Consider the following 22,991-nt stretch of genomic DNA (forward strand, 5'->3'; position numbering starts at 1 on the left):
GCCCACCAGGCTCCTCCGTCCATGGGATTCTCCAGGCAAGAGCACTGGAGTGGGTTGCCATTTCCTTCTCCAGGGGATCTTCCTTCTTCTCCAGGGATCGAACCTGGGTCTCCCACATTGCAGGCAGAGCCACCAGGCTTTACCCTCTGTGCCACCTTTCAGGCCATGCCCTCTGGAGTCTCAACATATTGCAATATTCTCCTACATTCCTCCTTAGGAAGCCTAGGCAATCTCTCTCCCATGCAGTCTGTTCCGGCCGCCTTAAAGTCCTTGACTGACTCTGCAGGGTTAACTCTGACCGTGTTCTCAGGGCTCGGTGTAGACTGGCCCTTGTCACCCTCTTACACTCGTCCTCCAGCGTCCGGAAGGACCTGCATCAGCAGGCACATGTGGGTGTCACCCCCCCTGGGTCCCGCCTGCGTGTGTTGCCCACCTCTTGCCCGAATGCCCTTCCTTCTCTCTGGCTGGCAAACCTGTGCTCATCCCCAGACTCAGCTCTTCCCGGAGTTGCCCTGAGAATGACCTGAGTCAGAACCTCACCTCCCATCTCGTTTCCTTCAGAGCTGCCCTCTTGCCTAAATCCCTGCTGAGGCAAGGGTCACACGGCCTTGTTTACCTGCACTCTCCTTCCCTACCTGCGAGTTTCTGCAGGTCAGGGACTCTGTGGCTTTCACTTTTACCCTGAGCTCCAAGGGGGAATGAAATGTTTCTGCCATGAATCCAAATTAGACTGTTTAAGTATTGCAGGTCAAACCACGAATCTAAGAGGGAGGTTCTCTGCTTCTCATGCAGGAAGCAGAGAACAGACATGGAGTTGTTGATCAGTGGCTTAGGACAGACCCAGTTGTCTGACCTCAGGCCTGAGACCTTCCAGACCTCTGGCCCCATCTTCTCCTTGAGCCCGGGGGTGGCCCTGGATGGAGGGTGGGTCTCTCTCCCTGGCGGTCTGTAATGAGCAGAGTTGATGGCTGCTCCTTTGGTGGACCTGCTCTCAAGAAAGTGTTCTGGGCTCTGGGCAGCGAGTGAGCGTGGTTGCCCCCTGCGGCAGTTGGAGCTTGCGCGGAGGTGGGGAAGGCAAACAGACTCTGTGTGGCTTTGTGGAGGGAGAAACCCGGAGCCCGGTGAGAGTGCCGGGGGGTGGGGGGCAGAAGGGGGAGCCGTGACCCTTGGCCTTGGTGTCAGCCGAGGGAAGATCAGGCACAAACAGGGCCCCCGGGGCAGGAGAGTGTTCACGAGGAAAGAACAGAAGTGTACGTCGTGTGCTTGGATGCTCATGGGAAGGGCTCCCCTCTGACCCTGCTTGGAGTAGAAGATAACCAGGTGAGTTCAGGTAACACTTGGGGCAGAGAGGCAGGAGTGAAAGTGAAAGTCGCTCAGTCGTGTCCGACTCTTTGCGACCCCGTGGACTATACAGTCCATGGAATTCTCCAGGCCAGAATACTGGAGTGGGTAGCCTTTCCCTTCTCCGGAGGATCTTCCCAACCCAGGGATCAAACCCAGGTCTGCCACATTTCAGGCAGATTCTTTACCAGCTGAGCCACCAGAGAAGCCTGAGAATACTGGAGTGGGTAGCCTTTCCCTTCTCCGGTGGATCTTCCAACCCAGGAATTGAACCGGGATCTCCTGCATTGCAGGCGGATTCTTTACCAACTGAGCTGTCAGAGAGGCATTAGGTAATACCCTTTCTGGATGACATCCCAGCGGCTGAAATGGAAACCTCCTCTGTGTCTGCCTGGTTCCTCCCCAGGGGCTTCCAAGGCTGCACGCGGCGCTTTCCCACAGGACCGTGCTCTGTCTCTTTGCCGTCTTCACTGTAACCTTGAGCACATAGTCTCCTTCTCCCCCTGCCTCCTCTTAGGAGTTATTGTCTGGGAAATAAAGAAGTGACTAGAACAGTTCCTGTTGTCAAGGAGCTTCACGTCTTGAGAGGAAGGGAGAGAAGCCGTGTGGAAATGATTGCTATCTACTTGGAAAGGTACATTGCAATTGGTGTACCCCTAAAGGAAGCCGGTTTGATTGTTGCTACTGGAGGACAGTGAATCAAGTCAAGATCTCTGACGTTCTAAGTTGGTGTCTAGAAAGGAGATTTATGGGCAGTTAATTCCAATTTAAGACAGAAAACTAGAATTTTTTAATATCTACTATGTGCCAACCACCCTAGACATGTTAGTTCACTTCGTCCTCATTTATCACTCTGGGAGGTAGTTTGTATTTATATTATGCTTATTTTAGAATTTTCTTTCTTTCTTTCTTTAGCTGCACCGGTCTTAGTTGTGACACACAGGATCTTTTGTTGTGACACATGGGATCTAGTCCCCTGACCAGGGATTGAACCCAGACCCCCTGCATTGGGAGTGAGGAGTCTTAGCCACTGGGTCACCAGGGAAGTCCCTATCTTCATTTTACAAATGAGGAAATTGAGGTTCAGAGAGGTTAGGTAACTTACCCAAGGCCACACAGCTCACAGGGAGCATAGTCATAAATTAAGCTGCTGTTGGTCTTATTCCGAAGTACATGGTTTTTACTACTCAGCAGGTAGATTATGGGGCTTCCCTGGTGGTAAAGAATCCGCCTGCCAATGCAGGAGACACAAGAGACAAAGGTTTGATCCCTGGGTCGGGAAGATCCCTTGTAGAAGTACTTCCACTCCAGTATTCTTGCCTGAGAAATCCCATGGACAGAGGAGCCTGGAGGTCTGCAGTCCGTGGTGTTGCGAAAAAAGCCTTACTGACTAAACAACAACGAGGCAGATTATGAGTACTTTTGTGTTTGAAAGATTGTTTGCAGTTGGTAAAGTCCAACTTGACTGAAGGGTTTAATATCTTACAATCAAACGGGTCTGCAGGGCCATCTCTGAGAGTCCTGCTGGTTTTGACCTAAGTGGACACTATGGCTTAGAACCAAAGAGCTTGCACCCAGCACACCTCTGGGCTCAAGTCTCCACACACAGAAGGACCCAGCAACAGGATGTGGGTGAGGGCGCATCCACATGTTAACTGGAGATCTGGGTGGGGAAGGGCTGGCTCTGATGGGTGAGCTGCAGGCTTTATTTTTATGAGCGGAGTGGCCAGGGTGCAGCAGCCAGGGATAGGCAGAGCTGGGTGTTATCTCAGGAAGTGAGATCCAGCCATTCCAGGAACTAATAACTGTTGTTGACAGATAGGAGCTCTGGGTTTAAGTAGAGGTGCCTCGTTACTTGACCAATAAAAGGCAAAGGGCATGGTGCTCAGAAAAGAACAGTGGAATCACTGTGGACCCAGAGTTAAGCTGGATACAGCACTCTTCAGGGTCCCCAGTCGGTGCTGTGAGCTTCTTTTCTGTTTTAAAGGTTTTTTGATGTGGAGCCTTCTTTTTAAGTCTTTACTGAATTTGTTACAGTATTGCTTCTGTTTTGTTTTGTTTTGTTTTCTTGGCCCTGAGACGTGGGATCTTAGCTCCCTGACCAGGGGTTGAACTTGCACCCCCGGCATTGGAAGGTGAAGTCTTAACCATTGGACCACCAGGGAAGACCCTGGTGAGCCTTTTTTCTTGTTTTGTTTTTTTCTTTTTAGTATTTGTTTATTTAGCCGCACCAGGTCTTAGTTGTGGCACATGGGATCTTTCGTGTCAGCATGTGGGATCTAGTCTCCTGACCAGGGATCGAACCCAGGCTCCCTGCATTTGGAGCGAAGTATCCTAGTCACTGGGCTACCAGGGAGGTCCCTCTGGTGAGCTTTTAAAGTGAAATGGATTTTCTGCCACTGGGGCAAAACTTTTGATAATTCTGTTCTTTAAAAAGTAAAGAGATAGAGAAAGGTCACTTCAAGGAAAGGCTGGCGTGAGCATATTTTTCTTTGAAAGGGCTGGAGTCTAGTTTAATCCCTGCTTTAATCTCCAGGAAAGGGCTGATCAGACTGTCAGAGAGTGGACACTGTCCAGACCCTGGAGCCCGGCCGCCTGGTGGTTTGTTTGTTCTTCCTCTGAAGCTGCAGTGAGCCTGGTCAACCTCCTCCCTCCGGGAGACCTGGCTTCAGGTAGCATTCTTAAAATGCTCTTGATTTTCTTTGTTTGGCTAGAAATGTGTCTTTTTAAGTTTGGGGCTTTTCATTTGCTGAGGCTGTGTTTTCTTGTCATGGCAGCCCTCATTTTGGTAAAATACTACTAAGGAAGAGCCCAGGATTTCTAACCAAAAGCTTTGGCATGTTTGGACAAGTGGATGCCATTAAAAAAAAACAAAAAGAACTTGAAAAAAATGCTCCCTTTTCTGAAATCACTGAAAGCCACGATTCACTTGCTTAGGGCCCTTCTAAATCTAAAATTATCTCAAATGTGACATTTTGGACATTCTTTTCAGCTCATCCTGCGTCAGTTTCCAAAAATATAAAATGAGAGCCACGCTATGTGCATTTTTAGGGCCACGGTGATGATAAAATAAATGATAAACATAAACCAAGAAAAAGGTCTGCACCAAGTGAACCTAATAATTAATGACTGTTATTTTGATTCTTACATAAAATGCTCTTGAGGTTTTTGTTGCATTGCTAAAGGAAATGATAAAGATGTGAAGACAATAAATGCTTTTAAATCCCAGACACAATCTCTTCATGCAAAATGAAGATAATAGTACTTTGGCCACATGACTGCTGGCACAAAATAGATACCAAGCAAATATCGGTTTTCTTATTCTTTCATTCAAATTTGACCCGTATATATACATGTGTGTACTAAGTCGCTTCAGTCGTGTCCGACTCTTTGCAACCCCATGGTCTGTAGCCCACCAGGCTCCTCTGTCCATGGGATTCTCCAGGCAAGAATACTGGAGAGAGTTGCCATGCCTTCCCCCAGGGGATTTTCCGACCCAGGGATCTAACGCACGTCTCATATGTCTTCTGCATGTGGGTCCTTTCACTAGCAGCCCCTGGGAAGCCCCATATGTATGTACGTGTATATATATATACACACACACACATCTGTCTATTGATTTATAAATTGCATAATGGACTCCAGTATATTCTATATATTATTTATATTATAAAATATATACTGACAAGTAATATCATGATTAGAGAAAATAGATATGAACAGGGGTTTTTATGTTTTCTTTTTTGTCCTCCTTGGATGTAATTCTGCATCTGTGTGTGCATGCATGCTAAGTTGCTTCAGTCACGCCTGACTCTTTATGACCCCATGGACTGTAGCCCTCCAGGTTCCTCTGAACATGGGGTTCTCCAGGCAAGAATACTGGAGTGGGTTGCCATGCCCTTCTCCAAGGGATCTTCCTGTCCTAGGGATCAAACCCACGTCTCCTATGTCTCCTGAATTGCAGGTGGATTCTTGACTGCTGAGCCACTGGGGAAGCCTGTACTGTATATGTAAACTGTGTATGTAAGTACTGTAATAGGGACTTTATAAGGTCAGTCATATGGTTCAGGGAATATGGGTAGAATACTCTCCTATGAATGCGTGCTAAGTTGCTCCAGTCATGTCCAGCTGTTTACGACCCCATGGACAGAGTAGCCTGATTGGCTTCTCTGTCCATGGGATTTCCCAGACAAGAAAACTGGAGTGGATAGCCATTTCCTCTTCCGGGGGATCGTCCCAACCCAGATATCGAACCCCGGTCTTGTACATCTCCTACACTGTTAGGCGGGTTCTTTAGGTTAAAGCGTCTGCCTGCAATGAGGGAGACCTGGGTTCGATCCTTGGATCGGAAAGTTCCCCTGGTGAAGGAAACAGCAACCCACTCCAGTATTCTTGCCTGGAGAATCCCATGGATGGAGGAACCTGGTGGGCTACAGTCCACGGGGTCGCAAAGAGTTGGACACGACAGAGCGACTTCACTTTCAACTTTCACTTTACCAATAGCGCCACCTGGGAAGTCTCCTATGAGTAAGTAATTGCAGGGTTTTATGGGCTCCCAGAGCACTGACAAGAACGCTTAGCACAAGAGGATGTCTGGTTTTGGGTATGTGTGTCTGCTTAGTCTGGTGAGGCCAACTTTCCAGTGCTGTCCTCTGGAAGTTTGGAAGGATGCCATAGCTTTCTGTAACACTGGGAAAAGCCTTGTCACCACTGGAAAAAACCACTCGCGGGGAATGGTAATAGAGGTTTCTAACCCTTCAGCTGAGGATGTCCGAGATTTTCAATTCCGCCAGTTTAAACTTATTAACATCACGTTTCATGGAAGATTCTTCAAGATGGGCTTTTAATTCCAGATCAGGCACGAGCTATGTGTCATTAGACAGGTGTCCCAGCCTCCCTGGGCCATAGTTCCTTCATCTATAAAGTCGGCATACAGACAGGGAGAGAAATAATGATCTGATAGGACTGTTGCTAAGATTAAAATCACTGATGCTTACAGTGATGCTTAGCAGGGTGGCTTGCCTTTGCCGGAGGTCTGTGGTTCACCTGATCTTCACTTGCTCTTCTACTTAGATTCTGTGGGACATCCGTCATCAGTTTTTATGACTGCATTTTATTTATTTTTTAAAAGTAACCTTCAGTTTTTAATAAAAACAAACATGCTCTCAGTCCAAAAAATTATACGTTATAAACTAAAATGAAAAGTAGGACTTCCTTGGTGGTCCAGTGGGGGAGGACTCTGTGCTTCTATTGCAGGGGACACAGGTTCAATCTCTGGCCCGAGAAGTCAGGGCCCACATGTTGCTCGGTGTATAATGTTTTTATTTCTTAGTGCATATACAAGCTTTGTTTACTCTATACTATAGTCTATTAAAGTGCAATAGCATTATGTCTAAAAAATGTATATACCCCAATTAAAAAATACTTTATTGCTAAAAAATATTAACCATTATCTCAGCCTTCAGTGAGTTAGAATCTTATTGCTGGTGGAGGGTTGGAAATCTTGTGAAAATTACTGAAAAAGTAACCGAGACAGGAAGTAAGCAAAGCCTGTTTTTTGTTAATTTTTATTTTTTATTGATGTATAGTAAATCTACGAGGTTATGTTAGTTTCAGCTGTACAGCAAAGTAATTCAGTGATGCGCGCATATATATATATATATATATATATATATATATATATATACTTTTTCAGATTCTTTTCCATTCTAGGTTATTTTGAGATATTGAGGATAGCTCGCTGTGCTATGTTCTAGGTCCTTGTTTACCTAGCGTATTTATAGTAATATGTTAATGTTAATTGCCACTCCTAATTTAACGCCACCGGGCCTCCTGCCTCCAGGTATTCCCTCCAGTTTTATTCTAAACATCTCTGTCCACTTGACCTGCTTAAAACCTGACCTTGATCATTATAAATCCCTCGTTCTGAAGCATCAGGGTTGTCACCTACTAAAGTGGGCTTCCCTGGTGGCTTAGCAGTAAAGAACTCGCCTGCCAAAGCAGGAGACCCAGCTTCGATCCCTGGGTCAGAAAGATCCCCTGAGAAGGACATGGCAACCCACTCCAGTATTCTCGCCTGGAGAATCCCGTAGACAGAGGCGTCTGACAGGCTGTGGTCCATGGGTCGCAAAAGAGTTGGCCATGACTGAACCACTAAATAACCACAATAACAACAAAGCAGTGTCTAATTTTTACCCTCACTTTTGTTTTTTTCCACCACAGTTCCATCTTCATTACTTGTCAAAAGCCCTCATTTTCTTTTTCTAGAGCGTGTCCGTATTTGTGGAGCTTTTTGCCTTTGTCCCCTCCTGTTTCTTTCTCAATTGCTGGTCTCAATTTTTGGCCAAAAATACCCTACTCTTTCTTTTGGCCTATTTTGGGTACCAGCCCCTTTGAACCACTCAAGTTCTCATCGATTCCCCCTAAGGCCTCCGCCCCCACCTTATGTTGTAGAAATTATGGACTATAGTCCTTTTTGTTATTTGTCATTTATGATATGATCTGACATGCTTTTAATTTATTTGGCTCCATCTGATCTTAGTTGTGACATGCAAGAGCTTTAGTTGAGGCCTGTGGCATCTTGTTCCTGGACCAGGGGTTGATCCCGGGCCTCCTTGCATTGGGAGTGTGGAGTCTTAGCCACTGGACTACCAGGGAAGTCCTGATCTGAAATTCTAATCTTTTCAATGCCTGTTCCATTTAGCTAGAAGTGAATGATCCTGCACTGACCACCAAGTGCTCTGCTAGGCACTTTCCTTTTCTGTCTCTGGTATGCCCCACGATGACCAGTTAGTTCTTCAGAGTGCCCATTTTACAGATGAGAATACGGAGGCCCTGTGAGTTGCTTTCTCTCTCTCCATCTCACACCAGGCTTCTGTGCATTAAGGTGAAGGCCGTGGTGACGGGCACTGCTTCGGATTCTGTGGTTGAAGAGCATCGCCCACCAGTGTTGGGAAGGGCTGGGCGAGGCCTTGGAAGGCAGGCAGTGGAGGGGTGGGGGGAAAGGAACCCCCTTGGTTTGCAGACTGGAGTCACTGCAGTAGGAGAATATTGCAGAGGCAGTGCCCAGGGAGTAGCGGTCAGAGCCCAGCCCTGGAGGTCACTGGTGTTGGCCTGGATCCACAAACACTGAAGAGGGGTTCGGCTTTGGGGTTTGCCCCTGAGTGAGGCTTTTCTCTCTCCTGACTCCTCACTTCCCCAACTGATGGTTGGGGGTTCCTTGCAGGCCAGCGAGCCCCAGCAGGGCTGGCATCTCAGCCTACTCTGCCTTCTGATTCCAGGCTCTGCCCCCTGTGGGTGGTCTTGTCTGTGAGCTGGAGCACTGCTGGGATGGGTAGGAAGCTCCCACACCACTCGACGGTGGTGCAGTGGGACGAACAGCAAGGGCCCCGACGTAAGATGGTTCTCACTCCTCCTCCATCCTCAGTTACCAGCACTTACTTCGGCTTTCAAATGCCTCATTGGATTGGGAGTGGAGTCAGTTTCTCTCTCCCTCTGTGCTTCTAGACTTTAAAGCTTTGGTGTGTGCTTAGGGTTGTAAAATGAAATTTCCATTTTTTTGAGTGTGAGCACTCTTTCATGTTTTGTCCCTTTTGTGTTTCTCCCTTCCTCCTCCCCTCCCCTGTCCCATCTCCCTCCCTTCCCCACTCCCCCTCCACCCCCAATTCTGTTTTCTTTCCACAAGACTTCTTGCAGGTTGCTTGTCATCTCCGAGGCTAAGATTCAGAACCCCATCTTTAAATTGGACTTCATAATGTCGCTCACACGTGTGGAGCGAGGGAACAGGCCCGGTGCCTGGCACTCGGGAAGCCAGACAGTGTTCGTTTTCTTTCTTCCTCTTTATGGCTTTGTCTGCACCAAGTATTGCTCTATCTTAACCCCTGGAGTCCTCTGGGCTCAAGGTGCCGATCAGGCGTCAGGCGCACAGGACCTTGGGGAGGAAGAGAGGTTCTGGATGCCCTGAGCGTTTCTTTCAGCCGTCGAGCATGCTTCTGCAGGGCCTCCTCGTAAAATGGGCCGGTCTTAAAGCTGCTTTCTGTGCGTTAAGCTCTTCAGACAAAGATCTATAGAAACAGGAGCCATTCGTGATGTTATTAATTGGCGGCAGCTTTCCATGGACCACCCTGAATCAAAATGCAAGCATGGGCCCCCAGATGTGGCTTGGAATCCCTCTTTCTTGGATTGAAGGATGCAGCCAGTCGACAGAAAAGGCAGACACAGAGCCCTGGAGCCTCTTCCGACTGTTCTGTTTGGTGACTTGGCCGTTGCTCTCAGTCTTTCAGGAGCACTTTCTTTTTGTTGGGGCTAATTCCTGTAGCAACCCTCCCACCAGCTCATTTCCCCAGGCTGTAAGCTGGGGCTGACCTAGGAGGTGTGGCGGAGGGGTGGGGGGACCTGTGCTCAGGAGTTATTGCCACAAGCAGGAAGTGTTTAATTGTTTCCTTTTACTGTTAGTTGGAAGAAGGAAGGCTGGACCTGTCTTTGAACGGAAGCAGAAAATCAGCCTGAGGACACCACCCCATTTTACCCTCACGAGGGAAACCAGAGCTCCTTAGGGCACCAGTGGTCCCATCTTGAAGTTGCTCGGCAACAGCATGAGGACTCAGAGAATCTCTTACCTACATCTTAAGTCAAAGTGACCTGTGAGGTGGTGCCTGGCATGTGAAGCCAGGTTCACAACTAGTGTGGCTGGCTGTGTTTCACTGTAATGAATCAGGAAGCCACTGTCTTGAGGTCACGTCGGGGCTGGCATCTTCTGCTATTTTTTTGCTGCACCAAGCAGCTTGCGGGATCTTAGTTCCCTGATCAGGGATCGAACCCTTGTCCCCTGCTGTGGAAGCACAGAGTCCTAATCATTGGACTCCCAGAAAACTCCCCATCTTGTGCAATTTAAAGTCAAATACCACTTTAAGAATCAACAGACACATGAAGTAGATGAGAGCATAGAAAAGTTGAATAATCTGTTTTCATCCCTTTAAGAGTTTATCTTTTCTTATATGATAGCAGATTTGTAAAAATCCATCCAGCATCTGTCTTGTCTAAAAGAAACCCTTAATAAATTTTAAAAGGAGTTTTTAAAGGCCACGGTTGTGATTATCCAATGAAAATTAGAAATACATAATATAAGGCTAATCCTTCTTCCTCTCAAATTTTGACTGTTTAGAAATTAAACCTACATTTCTGCATAATTACTGGATCCAAAAGGGAATCAAAAGGGAGATCATAAACTATCCAAAAAGAAAGAAAAGGGGACCTCTTTACACTAAACCTAGGGGTCACAGCATAAAAGGCACCCAGAAAAAACCGTATAGCCTTAAATATCTTCACTATCAAAGCAGTCATACAGAAAATAAAGATGAGAATAAAGTAGTCATTTTAAGAAGTTTGGTAAAAAGTACAACACATTAAACTAAAAGGAAACAGGGCGATCTAAACCAAAAACTAAATGAAGTAGAGAATAAATAGACGCATTAGAAAGGAACATACATTTAAATGCCAATTTTTGGCCAGGACTAAATATAGAGATTTAACTGTATGTCTGATCCCAAAGAAATGTCTGAGCGAGTATATGCACCTTCACTCAAGGGAATGCAATGCAGCCGTTAAAATGGTTCTAACAGGCTTTGTCAGAGGACTAGGGGAAATGTTTATGTCAAATGAGACGAGGAAAATCAAAAAGTGTATCATAGAGTGATAGAGCCATGTGGATACAGCCTTCCATGTCCCTCTTGTTTCCTAGGGAATTAAGTCTGCAAAGAATACATCAGGGTATCAGAGTGAGTGGAGTATGGATAGGTGCTCAACGTAGGGGCAGGGTGCAGACATTGCCTGATGGAAGGAAGGACCACAGACTATATGATTCTATTGACATGTGTCTACAGACGTCTGGTGGCTGGCTAAGGCTGGAGGATCGGGGACTCGGGGGTGACAGCTAAAGGGTATGAGGTTTCTTTTGGGGGTGACGACAGTGTTCTAGCATCAGTTGTGTGATGCTTGTACCACATGTGAATATACTAAAAACCATTTACTTGTACCCTTAAAAAATTGAAGTATAATTTATTTACAGTGTTGTGTTAGTTTCCCGTGTAGAGCAAAGTGCTTCAGTTATACATATATATGTCCTTTTTCATATTCTTTTCCATTATAGTTCATTACAAGGTATTGTTATGTATAATTCCTGATGCTTTACTGTGGGATCTTATTGTTTGTTTTATGTGTAGCAGGTAAATGGGATGGTAAGTAAGTGAATTAGATCTTAAGCTGCTACAGAAAAAAATCACATTGAGTATCTTGGGGCATGGACGCAGTGATTTGCCTCCTGGGTTTCCACCCTCTTCTGTAATTCCCAGATTTCCAGATGCAATTCTGGATTATTTGTCTAATGGAAACTACGATAAAGTAAAAAACACTGTAAAGCAAGACTGTTCCTAATTGGCCTTTTAGCAGAGGAGGCGGTGATGGGCAATCTGCTAACCTTCCTCCTGAGAAAGTGAGTGGAGGCCGGGTCCAGTAATCCTGAAATCAGGGACTGGTTGTCATGGATCGCTGCCTTGTCGGCTGCCGTCACACACAGAAAGTGGCGCAGGGCTATTCTGCAAGTCAAGGAGAAGAAAGCGTCATTTTTGTCTGGGGTCTCTCAAAAGCAGGATCACATCTCAGGTAGAAGCTGGGGGGTGGGTGGTGCTGTGAAACCTGTGGACGACTGAGAGCCAGTTTCTAGTAAAATCTCCTAAGAGGTGTCAGACTCTGCGGCGTGCTAATTTAGGGAAAGCTGTTACTTATATAACTTCCTGTAATTGCTCGGCAGGAGCAGTCACTGAAAGCCACCCGCTCCTCCTCTTGGCTGAGCAGGGGATACGGGGCCCTCCCCTCCTGGCAGCCTGGATCTCTTCTACCTGTGGGCTTCGTGCTCAGGGGGCAGGCTTTTTAACTGCAACTGAAATGCCATTTTAAACAGAAAACTCCTCCGACTCTTTTGAAGATGGGCAACTCGTACGCTGGACAGCTGAAGACCACGCGGTTCGAGGAGGTCCTGCACAACTCCATCGAGGCCTCCCTGCGCTCCAACAGCCTGGTACCCAGGCCCATCTTCTCCCAGTTGTACCTGGAAGCAGAGCAGCAGCTTTCCGCTCTAGAAGGTAGGAGATGCATCTGTGCCCTTCTCTACCGTGTGCAGGAATGTTCGAGGTGGGACTTGAAACTTCCCTCTTTTGCTTGGTATAGCAACTGTTGGGTATGGCAGAATGGAATTATTAGGAAACAGAAAGTTGCCTGTGCATCCTTACTTGGCTTAAACTCAAATTTAAGTCTCAGCCATAAAGTTGCAAGCAATGAGATGATTCATTGGACTAGTAGGAGAAAGAAAGGCCAGTGTTAACTTGTTATCAATTGGTTGTTACTTATACTCATGAAAAGTTTTGATGGTCTGACTTGGATAAGTAAGACATTTTAACATATTTTTGACCTTCAGTTATATATATATTTTTTCCTCTGTGATTTGTTCCTAAAGGAACTGGCCCTATCTTTGCAAAGGAGTGTAAATACTTTTCCATGTGAAAGCAGTTATGAGAGCCCTCTAGAAACTGTTAAAAGCCAAGAATCAACCCTTGTGAGTTTACTATGTGCCAGCAATAAATTATCTTCGGGCATGGGGATAAGTGTGGGGTTTACTTAATTATCCAGAGAATAAACTGGTTGTATTTTTCAGTTTTTAGTTTGTATTTTTTATAGTCATGTATCTTCATGTCCAGAGTTGCCCCACCCTCTTATTTATTGCTGAAGAAGTTGTTTTTGTCACTTGTCTTCCACTTGAAGTTACCTGCAGACTTGCTTAGCTTTTAATGTGAAAGACGGCTGTGGTTTACAACAACAATGAACTCATTAAAGAAGCCCGCAGTGTACCAGGTCCTGTCTTAGGGTGGTCGTGGTGTGTGCCTGTGTTCCTGTGTGTGTATGGTTGTGTGTGCAAGGTGGGTGTGAGGAAGGTGGGCTGGGGACGGTTGCATTTTCCAAGGGAAAATGAGGCACTAAGGTCCTCATGATATCTGATCATCCCTCTCTAGGAGGGAGGCTTTCCTTGTGTCACTCTTTAAAGTGTTTTTACAAAAGTAATCTTGCAAATAGCAGCAGCTAAGGACCTAAAGGAACTGGCTCTGGGTCTGAGAGAAAATAGATTGTGGTCAAAAGCAGGAGTCAGGAAACCCAAGGGTTCTTTGGCATTCACATCAAAGTACCAATGATTTCTGGCCCAGGAAGTTTTACTGTGACACTGGGGAGCATTTGAGGAATAACTGGGGCATCTTTTACAGTCCATGTTTTCGACTAGCTGAAAGACTTATGAAATATGTATTAAATGATCATTTAACTTCTTACAGTATCAAAAAGTTTAGCTGCTAATGGTAAATGAACCGTAGTACTCAGGATAAGTACTCATGGTCAGCCCTTCTCGTTTCTGATATGAAAACCAGTGCAGGCCCTCTCTATCATTTTCCCATTTGTCTGACAAGCAGCATAGAGAGACCCTCCTGGATTTTGTTTCTCTAGTGCTGGGAGGAGTGGGGAGGGGGTTTGGCGAAAAGGAGGAGACTAGTTGATTTGCTAAATGTCCCTATCAATCGAGCACTCAGCTTGAGCCCCTGGTTTCTGCATCATAGAACGTGGTGCACAGGGCTTGTTTGCCTGTCTGTCTCTCTGTCGGGGTCTCTTATCTTATTGCTGTCCTTCCTCAGACAGTAACATTAAGGAGGATGCTTTTTATGACCAGGGCGCTGGTATACCAAACACCCCAGATCTGTTAACATTTTCTCTATTTGCAAGGGCAGTTCAGAGGGGCCCTGTTACTTTGTTCTCCAAATTAGGGGTATGACCCTTCCTAACAGGGGAGAAACCTTTTATGTGTTATTTTATTTTTTTTTAAAGGAAGGCCAAGCAAACCAAACAAATACATCCTTAGAATTTGGGATAAGTGTTTATTAAACAAGATATAGGCAAATCCCTGTCATCCCACCCACTCAGAATGCCATACAGTTTCTTCTCGTGTAAAGAAAACAAAATTTACTCTAAAACATCAATACTTTCATACACCATGGGGTGAAGTGCTGTCATGACATCTCTGGATTCCCATGGTTGAATTTTAAGATCCTAAGCTCCCAATCCAGTTCGTTTTGTCTAAGGCCATTTTAAAGCCCTCATTCCGCCAGAAGACCTTGGTAAACAGTCTGGTTTAGTCTGGCCCTGGTTAGGAAGTCTCCTTGGGCTTGCTGCTGGCTGACAGATTCCATCAAAGACCCTGGAATGTCTGATGTAGACCTTTGACCTTTAAGCGGGATTTCTTAGCAGCCACTGGATTTTGAGCCCTTTCTTTGCCTTTTGGAGGCTTAAGACCCTCCTCTTTCATTCTTTCTGAGAGTCTGCATTCCTGCTCTTTTTGGTTGAACAGAATAAACATGCAGACATTCCTGTGCATGCCCTCTGAGCTCTGAAAGCCTGGTTTTCTCTCCCCTTTTCACTCTAATTGTTGGCTCTTTGCTCTCCCCCTGCTGAGCCCTTGGAGGTGAGTCCCTGGTTCACATACTAATCTTGATTTTGCAGAGCCTTCCAAGCCACCCACTCTGTAGGCGGCTAAAGGGTGGTTTGAGGCCCCATGGGGACTGCGCTGCGTGGGTGGCGCCTGGGGTCTCGGGGTGACTCTATACCTTCTGCTGAAACCAGCCACGCCTGCATTTAGTGGCAGGAAGGAAGCGCCTGAAAGAGGCTCCAGTGTTTATCCCTCCAACCCCCTTTGTGTTCTTCCTGGGTAATCTTTTTACAGTCTCCCCACCACCTCTGTGTCCTCCAGCCCTAGAGGGAGGGAGACATTAGGAATTCTTGCTTACTTCCTGCTGTGACGTTCCCAAGGTCATGGGCCTGGGCTGGCCCGAAATGTTGTTTCTTCTGCCTCTTGTCCCTTCCGGCACCTTTAAAATAAGGCTTCCCTGGTGGCTCAGATGGTAAAGAATCTGCCTGCAATGCAGGAGACCCAGGTTTGATCCCTGGGTCAGGAAGATCCCCTGGAGAAGGGAATGACTACCTACTCCAGTATTCATGCCTGGAGAATCCCATGGACAGAGGAGCCTGGCGGGCTACAGTCCATGGGGTCACAAAGATTCGGACACAGCTGAGTGACTAACACCTTTAAAATGGTGAACACCCTGAGGTTATGCTCCCAGCATGCTGTACTGATTAAATCACCCTTGGAATGTTCTGTGCAATGCTGAGGGCCGTATTTCCCCACAAAGACTCACAGCTCAAGATGACCTTCTATATCCACCTTATCTTAAAGAGGCAGGGTTTGACGCACAGAGAGGTTGAGTAACTTTCCTGTGGCCACACAGACAGTAGCAGATCCAGGGACTAAAACTGTGAGTTCCCAGATTCCTAGTCCGTTTTCTGCTGCACACGATTTCATCATTAACCGGAAAACACGTCACACACTGAATGGACGGGTTGAGAGCCAAGGGAGGTTAGAGTAGAAGAAATGGCAGCAAAGGGGCTGGCACAAGGGGAAGAGACAGGAGACACAGGAAAGAAAGAAGCAGCTGTCCCTGGCCTCAGGTGTGTAAGGATGCTTGTAACAGCCCTACTGTGTGAAGAAATCTGGGTGCTATTTATTAAATGACATTTAAAGATAGGCAATTTGAGAAAGACTTTTTACCCAAAACATCTCTTAAAAGAAGTTTGAAAATTCACTGATGTGGAACCCTTTTGTTCTAGCAGGCTGGGTAAATAAGGGATGTGTGTGTGTGTATGTGTGTGTGTATGCGGGCGCGCACTCTGTGTATACTCCAAACGATTGGGAATTACAGTGATACGGAAAAAAACAGGAATAAACTTTTTGGCTAACTCAGTGGTTTCCCGAGTGCTGCCTCTCTGTGTGTGAGACATTCTGCTGGGGGCCTAGATTCCTGAATAACCCAGGGCCCCCCGGCCCCCCAGGAGCTGACCATGTGGGGAAGGCCGCTTCCTCTGCTGCGGAGATGGAGAGCACGCACGAGGAAAGTGGGGTTTCCCTGGCCAATTGCTGGCTCTCCTGGCCCATTCCACATTTGCCATTAGTCCTAAAATGCTATTTCACTTAAAAAGAAAAGTTTCCTATAGTCATAAAGTCACTGAGAGGGCCTGGCCCTGTGCTGGCTCGTTTTGTGCATGTGACAACTTCTGGTGTGTTTAGATTTCTAATAATGTGTACACCTAGTGTTCCCTTGGGGATAAATAACAGCATATAGTTTGACTCCTGTCTTTTTCAATGTAAAGGCTGTTTACACTGTATTTCGGGTTCTAAACCAAGTGATGCAGTTTACGACAAGGACAGCAGCGTGGGCACCAGATACAGCTGGGAACAGGCTGGCTGTGTTGCTTAGGCGGTGGTTGAATCACTGGGTCTCTCTGAACCTCAGTTTCCTTATCTGTAAAATGGTTCCTGGGTTACACTGTGGTTCCTCCCACACAGCTGTTGTTGGAGCACCTGCTGTGTGCAGACTTCATAGTCGGTCCTTGTCAGCAACTGTATACATACTGAGCCCTGTTGCTCATGCACATATACCCAGCTGTGAGCGCTGGGAGGGGATGTGGACCTGTATTTGAAGTCACATGGCCAGGCTTGGAGCCAGAGTCTGTGACGTTGGGAAAGACAGCCGGTCTGAGTGAGCCTCGGCCCTCGCCCCTAGTGAAGAAGGGTGATAGTGCCCGGCTTAGACAGTGTCTCTGAGGACTGGTTAATTCCTAACTAACTAGGGCTCACTGTGTACTCACTTCTGCCTTGGTCATCACTTCTCTATTCCACGTCTAGGTGGAAGCCAAGTGGACAATGAAGAAGAGGAAGAGGAAGGGGACGGGGGGCTGGAACAGAACTGTCCCCCAAACCCCTACCAGATGCATCCCCCGCCTGAAGGATGCTGCACCACGGACGGTGAGATGCCCGCTGGGCTGTGCGCTGAGAGCACCCTGAGCTGTGAGCCGAGCCCATGTCCCCAAGATGATGGATGAAGGGGAACCACCCCATACTTGAGAGCCAGACCTGGCTCCATCCTGGCCCTCCTCTCAGAAGCTTTGAGTAAATGATTTAACTTCTCTGAGCCTCAATTTCTGTGTCTGCAAACTAAGGGCAGGGCCACCTGCCCAAAGATGATCAAATGAAAGCTTTCCAGGCTTCTCCCACTTGGTACCGCACACAGTGGGTACTACTTCCTGCTTCCTGCTTTGCCCAGGAGCAGATGGGAGAACTAGGAGCCAGTGCCTTGACAATGGTAAAGCAGATGTCCCTGGAGGAGAATCTTACTAAGGTATAAATACCTTCCGGGTTTGCAGGGAAGGCCTCGGGGTCTCAGAGTTTACATCAGCCCATGTCATCTCTGTTGGTCATTAAAGATGGAAAAACACAGGGCATGGGGCCACTTGTGCCTTTGGGGAGAGAGATTCCCAGAAAAGGTCCATCCAGATAAATCTCAGCTGTTTCTCTCTTCTTCCTTTTTTCCTTAAGTATTTCTGGACACTTAATTTTTAAAGAAGAAGCATGTTTAAGGGCTTCCCAAGTAGCGCTAGTGGTAAAGCATCTGTAAAGAGACGAGGGTTTGATTCCTGGATTGGGAAGTCCCCTGGAGGAGGGCATGGCAACCCACTCCAGTATTCTCACCTGGAGAATCCCATGGACAGAGGAGCCTGGCGGGCTACAGTCCATGGGGTCGTAAAGAGTCAGACTTGACTGAAGCGACTAGCCACGTGCACAGACGTTTAAATGCTCTAAAATACAAAAAGTTCAAGTGCGTAGGGTCCTCCTCTGCTGATGTGACTTCTCTGAGACCATCATTACCGGGTCGTCAGCCTGAATTCCTGCCCTTGGTCTGTGCCTCATACACGTTAACTGCAGGGTGGAAAAGACATCAAATTACTCACAGTCCCTTATGAATTTTTCGTCCACATTTTAATTTACCATCACTTGTCTACCCATTTCTCCAGTTGACCTTCATTTGTATATTCATGTATGTGTATTGTACGGTAACAGCAGTAGTCATAAAAACAGCAAGTAGTTAAGTGTCATGAATGATGATGGTTATAATTTGATCTCTCAGAATTACTTTTATTCATTTTATTTTTTTATTTTGCCCAGTTACTTTATTGTTGTGAATCATGGTAACTGGCAAGTGAAGCGTGTGTAAGGATAACATACCTAATAATGTTCTCAGAATTAATTTTAGAGTCAGCCCGGTCCAGGGGTGAGGGTGGTCGCTGATAAAATCCACTCTTCCAGCTTTGCCCGCGTGGATCCTGGGTGTATGGGGCCACTCGCTGGACGATGTGTGAGCCCTGTCCATCCCTCCTAGGGTTCTGCCAGGCTGGGAAGGACCTGCGTCTGGTCTCCATCTCCAGTGAGCCCATCGACGTCCCCGTGGGCTTCCTCCTGGTGGGCGCCAAGTCCCCCAGCCTGCCCGACCATCTCCTGGTGTGTGCCGTGGACAAGAGGTTCCTGCCAGATGACAATGGCCACAACGCCCTTCTCGGTGAGTTCCTCCTGGGCTCTACTTTACAGCTCAGGCTGCATGATGGGTGGGGACAAGAAGGGCCACCGGTCCCCTTGGAAGATGAAGACCTTTCGGCCTCTTCATTAGCACTTCCCACAACCTCATTCTGTCCTCATTCTGTGGCATATTTCTTTGTAGAATGGAATACGAATGAGATTTGTTTTAAAATGTGACTACCTGGAGCTTTCCCTGGTGGTCCGGGGATTAAGAGTCTGCACTTCCAGTGCAGGGGACGCGAGTTTGATCCTTGGTTGGGGAACTACATGATACTGTGTAGCATGGCCAAAAAATAAAATGAATAGTGTAAAAATAATGTGACAACTTTCCTGTAGAAAGCCTGTCAGTTAGTACTACTTTTTTTGCTAAATGTGTTCATCAGAACTTTCCTAAGTGCCTACCTGTGTTGGGAATGTAATCCAGACCCCATCCGAGATGCTCTCAGAGGCCAGCAGACACGTGGCAGGAGGAGAATAAGGCTGAGCGTGTGTCCCCCTGACCAGGACAGTCCTGTTCCAAGTGACTGCCTGGCACCCTCTACCGCTCTCTTCTTTGCTTTTTACCTTTTGCCTCCCACCAGTCAAGGTCGCCTTGGACCTGTTAATGAACTTGCCTGAGGGTTCGTGAGTAAAGGAATGCGGCCAGGATTCAGACTCAGGTCTTCCTGGCTCCGTATGGTACCTTTAACTACTGCGTCCTACAGGCCCTCAGTGGGTCAGGGTCAGCCTAAGGAAGCTGTAGTTTTGAACTTTGGAACCACCGCTGGCCCATGGGATCCCCAATGTCAGTGCAGAGTCGAGGCCAAGCCATACCAAGCCTGTCTCCTGTTGGTTCAAACATTTATTGAGCTCTTAGTGAATGCCTGACCCTGTGCTCAGCACACTCCCCCATAAGTGGAGCAAAAGAGGGGGAGCAAAATAGGTTTGGACCGAGAGCTCAGTGAGCTGGCTCCAGCCCCGTGTCTGACCACAGGCTGCTGTGTGACCCTGGGCCTCCGTGTCCTCGTCCAGAGAGTGGGCAAGTGCTTTCCACATGGCCCCTCACCTGGCCTGGCGTCTCCTTGGCAGGAGAGCTGGGCAGGCAGGAGGGCTGGTACTGATCTGTCTAGCTGAGATGTAGCCTCAGAAATAATCTTCATGGCAGAAGCAAGTTTGACTGTGAGAGTTTATGGGAAAAACTTCTAGGTTAAACTTCTCCTGCTGGCCCCCAACTCCTTCTATGCTTTCCCCGTGGACAAACATTTAAACCTCAGTTTTATGCTTGATATGCCCCCAAATCTGGGTAGGTAGACACACTTTCAGTTCAGTTCACTTGCTCAGTTGTGTCCGACTCTTTGCGACCCCGTGGACTGCAGCACGCCAGGCCTCCCTATTCATCACCAACTCCCAGAGTTTGCTCAAACTCATGTCCCTTGAGTCGGTGATGCCATCCAACCATCTCATCCTCTGTCGTCCCCTTCTCCTCCTGCCTTCAATCTTTCCCAGCATCAGGGTCTTTTCCAATGAGTCAGTTCTTCACATCAGGTGGCCCAAGTATTGGAGTTTCAGCTTCAGCGTCAGTCCTTCCAATGAATATTCAGGACTGATTTCCTTTAGGATGGACTGTTGGATCTCCTACACACTTTAGTGGATATTTATTGAGGACATTTTATGTCTGAGTCTCTGTGCAAAGGACTGAAGGTGAGTCTCTGTGCAAAGGACTGAAGGATGGAGGTGGCAGAGCAAGGCTTGACCCAGAGAAGAAAAAGAAATGGTTCCTGCCACGAGGGCCGGGGGGTCATGATGGTGTGTACACTCTGAAACCTAGCAGATGACTCCTCACTGGAGGGACAGATGCGACTCTGGGGCAACGACCAGTGGGAGAAAAGGTTTTGGCAGGTTTTTTCTTAAGGCAGTTCTATGTGCTTATTGTAACCAGTTTTTGAAAGCAAGAATAATCTAGGAAATTTACTCCGCCAAGGAAGCTCATTGCATCTGAGTCACTGCATCTCAGAGTGAATTTGCTTATCAAGGCCGCTCAGGACAGAATGAGTGGGGAAGACGGACTAGTGACTTGGTTAGCGTTTGATCTGGCCGTGGCTGGGAGCTTGCCTGAATTCCTTCCCTTTGTGACTGTAAAGGGCATTTTGTGAGGGCAGTAAATCTAGGAGGCTCTATGTCTCAAAATGCAGAGACAAGAATCTTTCAGTTCATTCACCACTGTCCCGGGAACAGCTTCAGCCCCTCGGGCGGGGAGCGTAGAGGAAGTGGGGTCTTTGTTAATTGCTTGCCAAAAAGCCATCGGAGGTGGGTAACAAGGGCCGGCTGGTAATAACCCATGCTTTCTTCTTTTAAAATAACTTTATACTCTCAGCTTGCACACTTAGCACTGTTTAAGTTTCCTGTAATTAACCCTGATGGCTGCACAGAGCACGGTGGCCCAGCACCCCTCTGAGGCCGGGGCTCAGCACTTTTTAGTGACCTATAAAGGGGAGGCTCTGGAGTATCTTAGGAGAAAGTAACAGCTTTAAAACCCTCGCCCCCTCCCCCCCCCATAATTTATAGCGAAAGGAGTGCTGGTTTTAGTGACTTTGAATCAACTGAGAGATTTCGGTTCTGTGAAAGCGAAAAGACTAAAAGGTAGGTGTGTGTTCCAGTTTCTGATAGTAATTCATCGAAACTAGCTGATGGCTAAGACGAAGGAGAGGAAACCATCTATTACAGCTGTGCATGTGCTTGCTAAGTCGCTTTAGTCGCGTCCGACTCTTTGCGACTCCATGCACGTAGCCTACCAAGCTCCTTTGTCCATGGGATTCTCCAGGCAAGAATACTGGAGTGGGTTGCCATGCCCTCCTCCAGGGGAATCTTCCTGACCCAGGGATCAAACCCACGTCTCTTACATCTCCTGCCTTGGCTGGCAGGTTCTTTTCCACTAGCACCACCTAGGAAGCTTCCATCTATTACAGCTGGAATGTTCATTTCTGAGATGAGAGTAAATGAGCCGTTTGTTCGTCTGGTAGGCAAATAATTATGCGTTTATTATCATTCATAGTAATAAATAACTGAAGGTGGACTTTAAGTTCAGCCTGGGGCCCCAAAGCCAAGTGGCACTTGGTCCTTCCTGGAAGCTCAGGGCCGTGGGAGGACACAGGCCGACCAAGACTTCCCTCAGAGATCCACATGCATAGTCACAGAAATTGAACTTCTGGGAAATCTCTGGGCAGCAGGCTCCCACCGAGAGCTTAAGATGCTGTGGGATCCCCAAGGATGCACCGACTTCTGGGATGAGAGTGTCTCAGAGGGTGTCACCGGTGACGCACTTGGGTCCTGAAAAATGGGTGGATTACCAGTTGGAGAAAGACAGCGGCAGCAAATGAACCTAAATAGCCGCCACTGTACTGATTACTTCTCATGTGCCAGTGACTGCTGGAGTTAAAATGGAGTGAGTGAGTGAGTGAGTGAGTGAGTGAGGTGGGTGTGTTACTACCTAGCACTGAGATATGAAGAAACAGAGGCATGTGCGATAGAATGAGGTGTGCCTGTCCTTACTGCCCTGGGAGGGCCAAGGTTTCCACTTTGATTTCTGAACCACAAGGAGGAGCCCCTTCTGGTCTGTGGCCCTCCCTCCCTGCCTCTGGAACAGAGCCGTGGTCCCACAGCCCGCATCTGTCACGGAACGAAGGCCTGTAACCTGTTTAGCTGTTTCTCGGAAGGGATGGCAGTGCTGGCCTTGGCAAGGTGCTTGGAGCACATCCTTGGATTTGCAGTTCCGTTTCTTATTCATTGTCTTTTGTTTGACCTCAGGGTCAGGATCCCTTCCAGGGAACTTGGAAGGTTTCTCAGGGCCTCCTTCTTGGATGGCAGTTGCACTGCTCAAGCTTCCCAGGTTGGAGACAAAAGAAAAAATAAAAACATTAGATTATAAACTAGGAAGCATTAGAAACATGAAAACATTAGAAAACAAAAGCACATCAAAGCGTGTGCAGAGAGGCTAAGTGTTCTCTCTGCTAGTTGCTTTGTCTCCTTTCTCCTCCTTCCCCCCCCAGTATTTACTGACTGTTTCTCCTGTTCTGGGCACTAGTTTGTATACGTAAACTAATGCACACAGATACAACCCATA

General features: G+C 47.3%; 1 protein-coding gene across 1 annotated transcript in view; it reads left to right on the forward strand.

Annotated features, from left to right (window-relative positions):
• Positions 1-22,991, forward strand: part of GREB1 (growth regulating estrogen receptor binding 1) — a 107,154-nt gene that overhangs the window by 27,412 nt on the left and 56,751 nt on the right. The window contains exons 2-4 of the mRNA XM_061154825.1: positions 12,323-12,479; positions 17,168-17,287; positions 18,699-18,875. Of these exons, the coding sequence (XP_061010808.1) occupies positions 12,323-12,479; positions 17,168-17,287; positions 18,699-18,875 (454 nt within the window). The remainder of the gene's footprint in view (positions 1-12,322; positions 12,480-17,167; positions 17,288-18,698; positions 18,876-22,991) is intronic.

The sequence above is a fragment of the Dama dama genome, chromosome 11 (assembly GCF_033118175.1).
Source record: "Dama dama isolate Ldn47 chromosome 11, ASM3311817v1, whole genome shotgun sequence".
In the NCBI taxonomy this organism is placed as follows: Eukaryota; Metazoa; Chordata; class Mammalia; order Artiodactyla; family Cervidae; genus Dama; species Dama dama.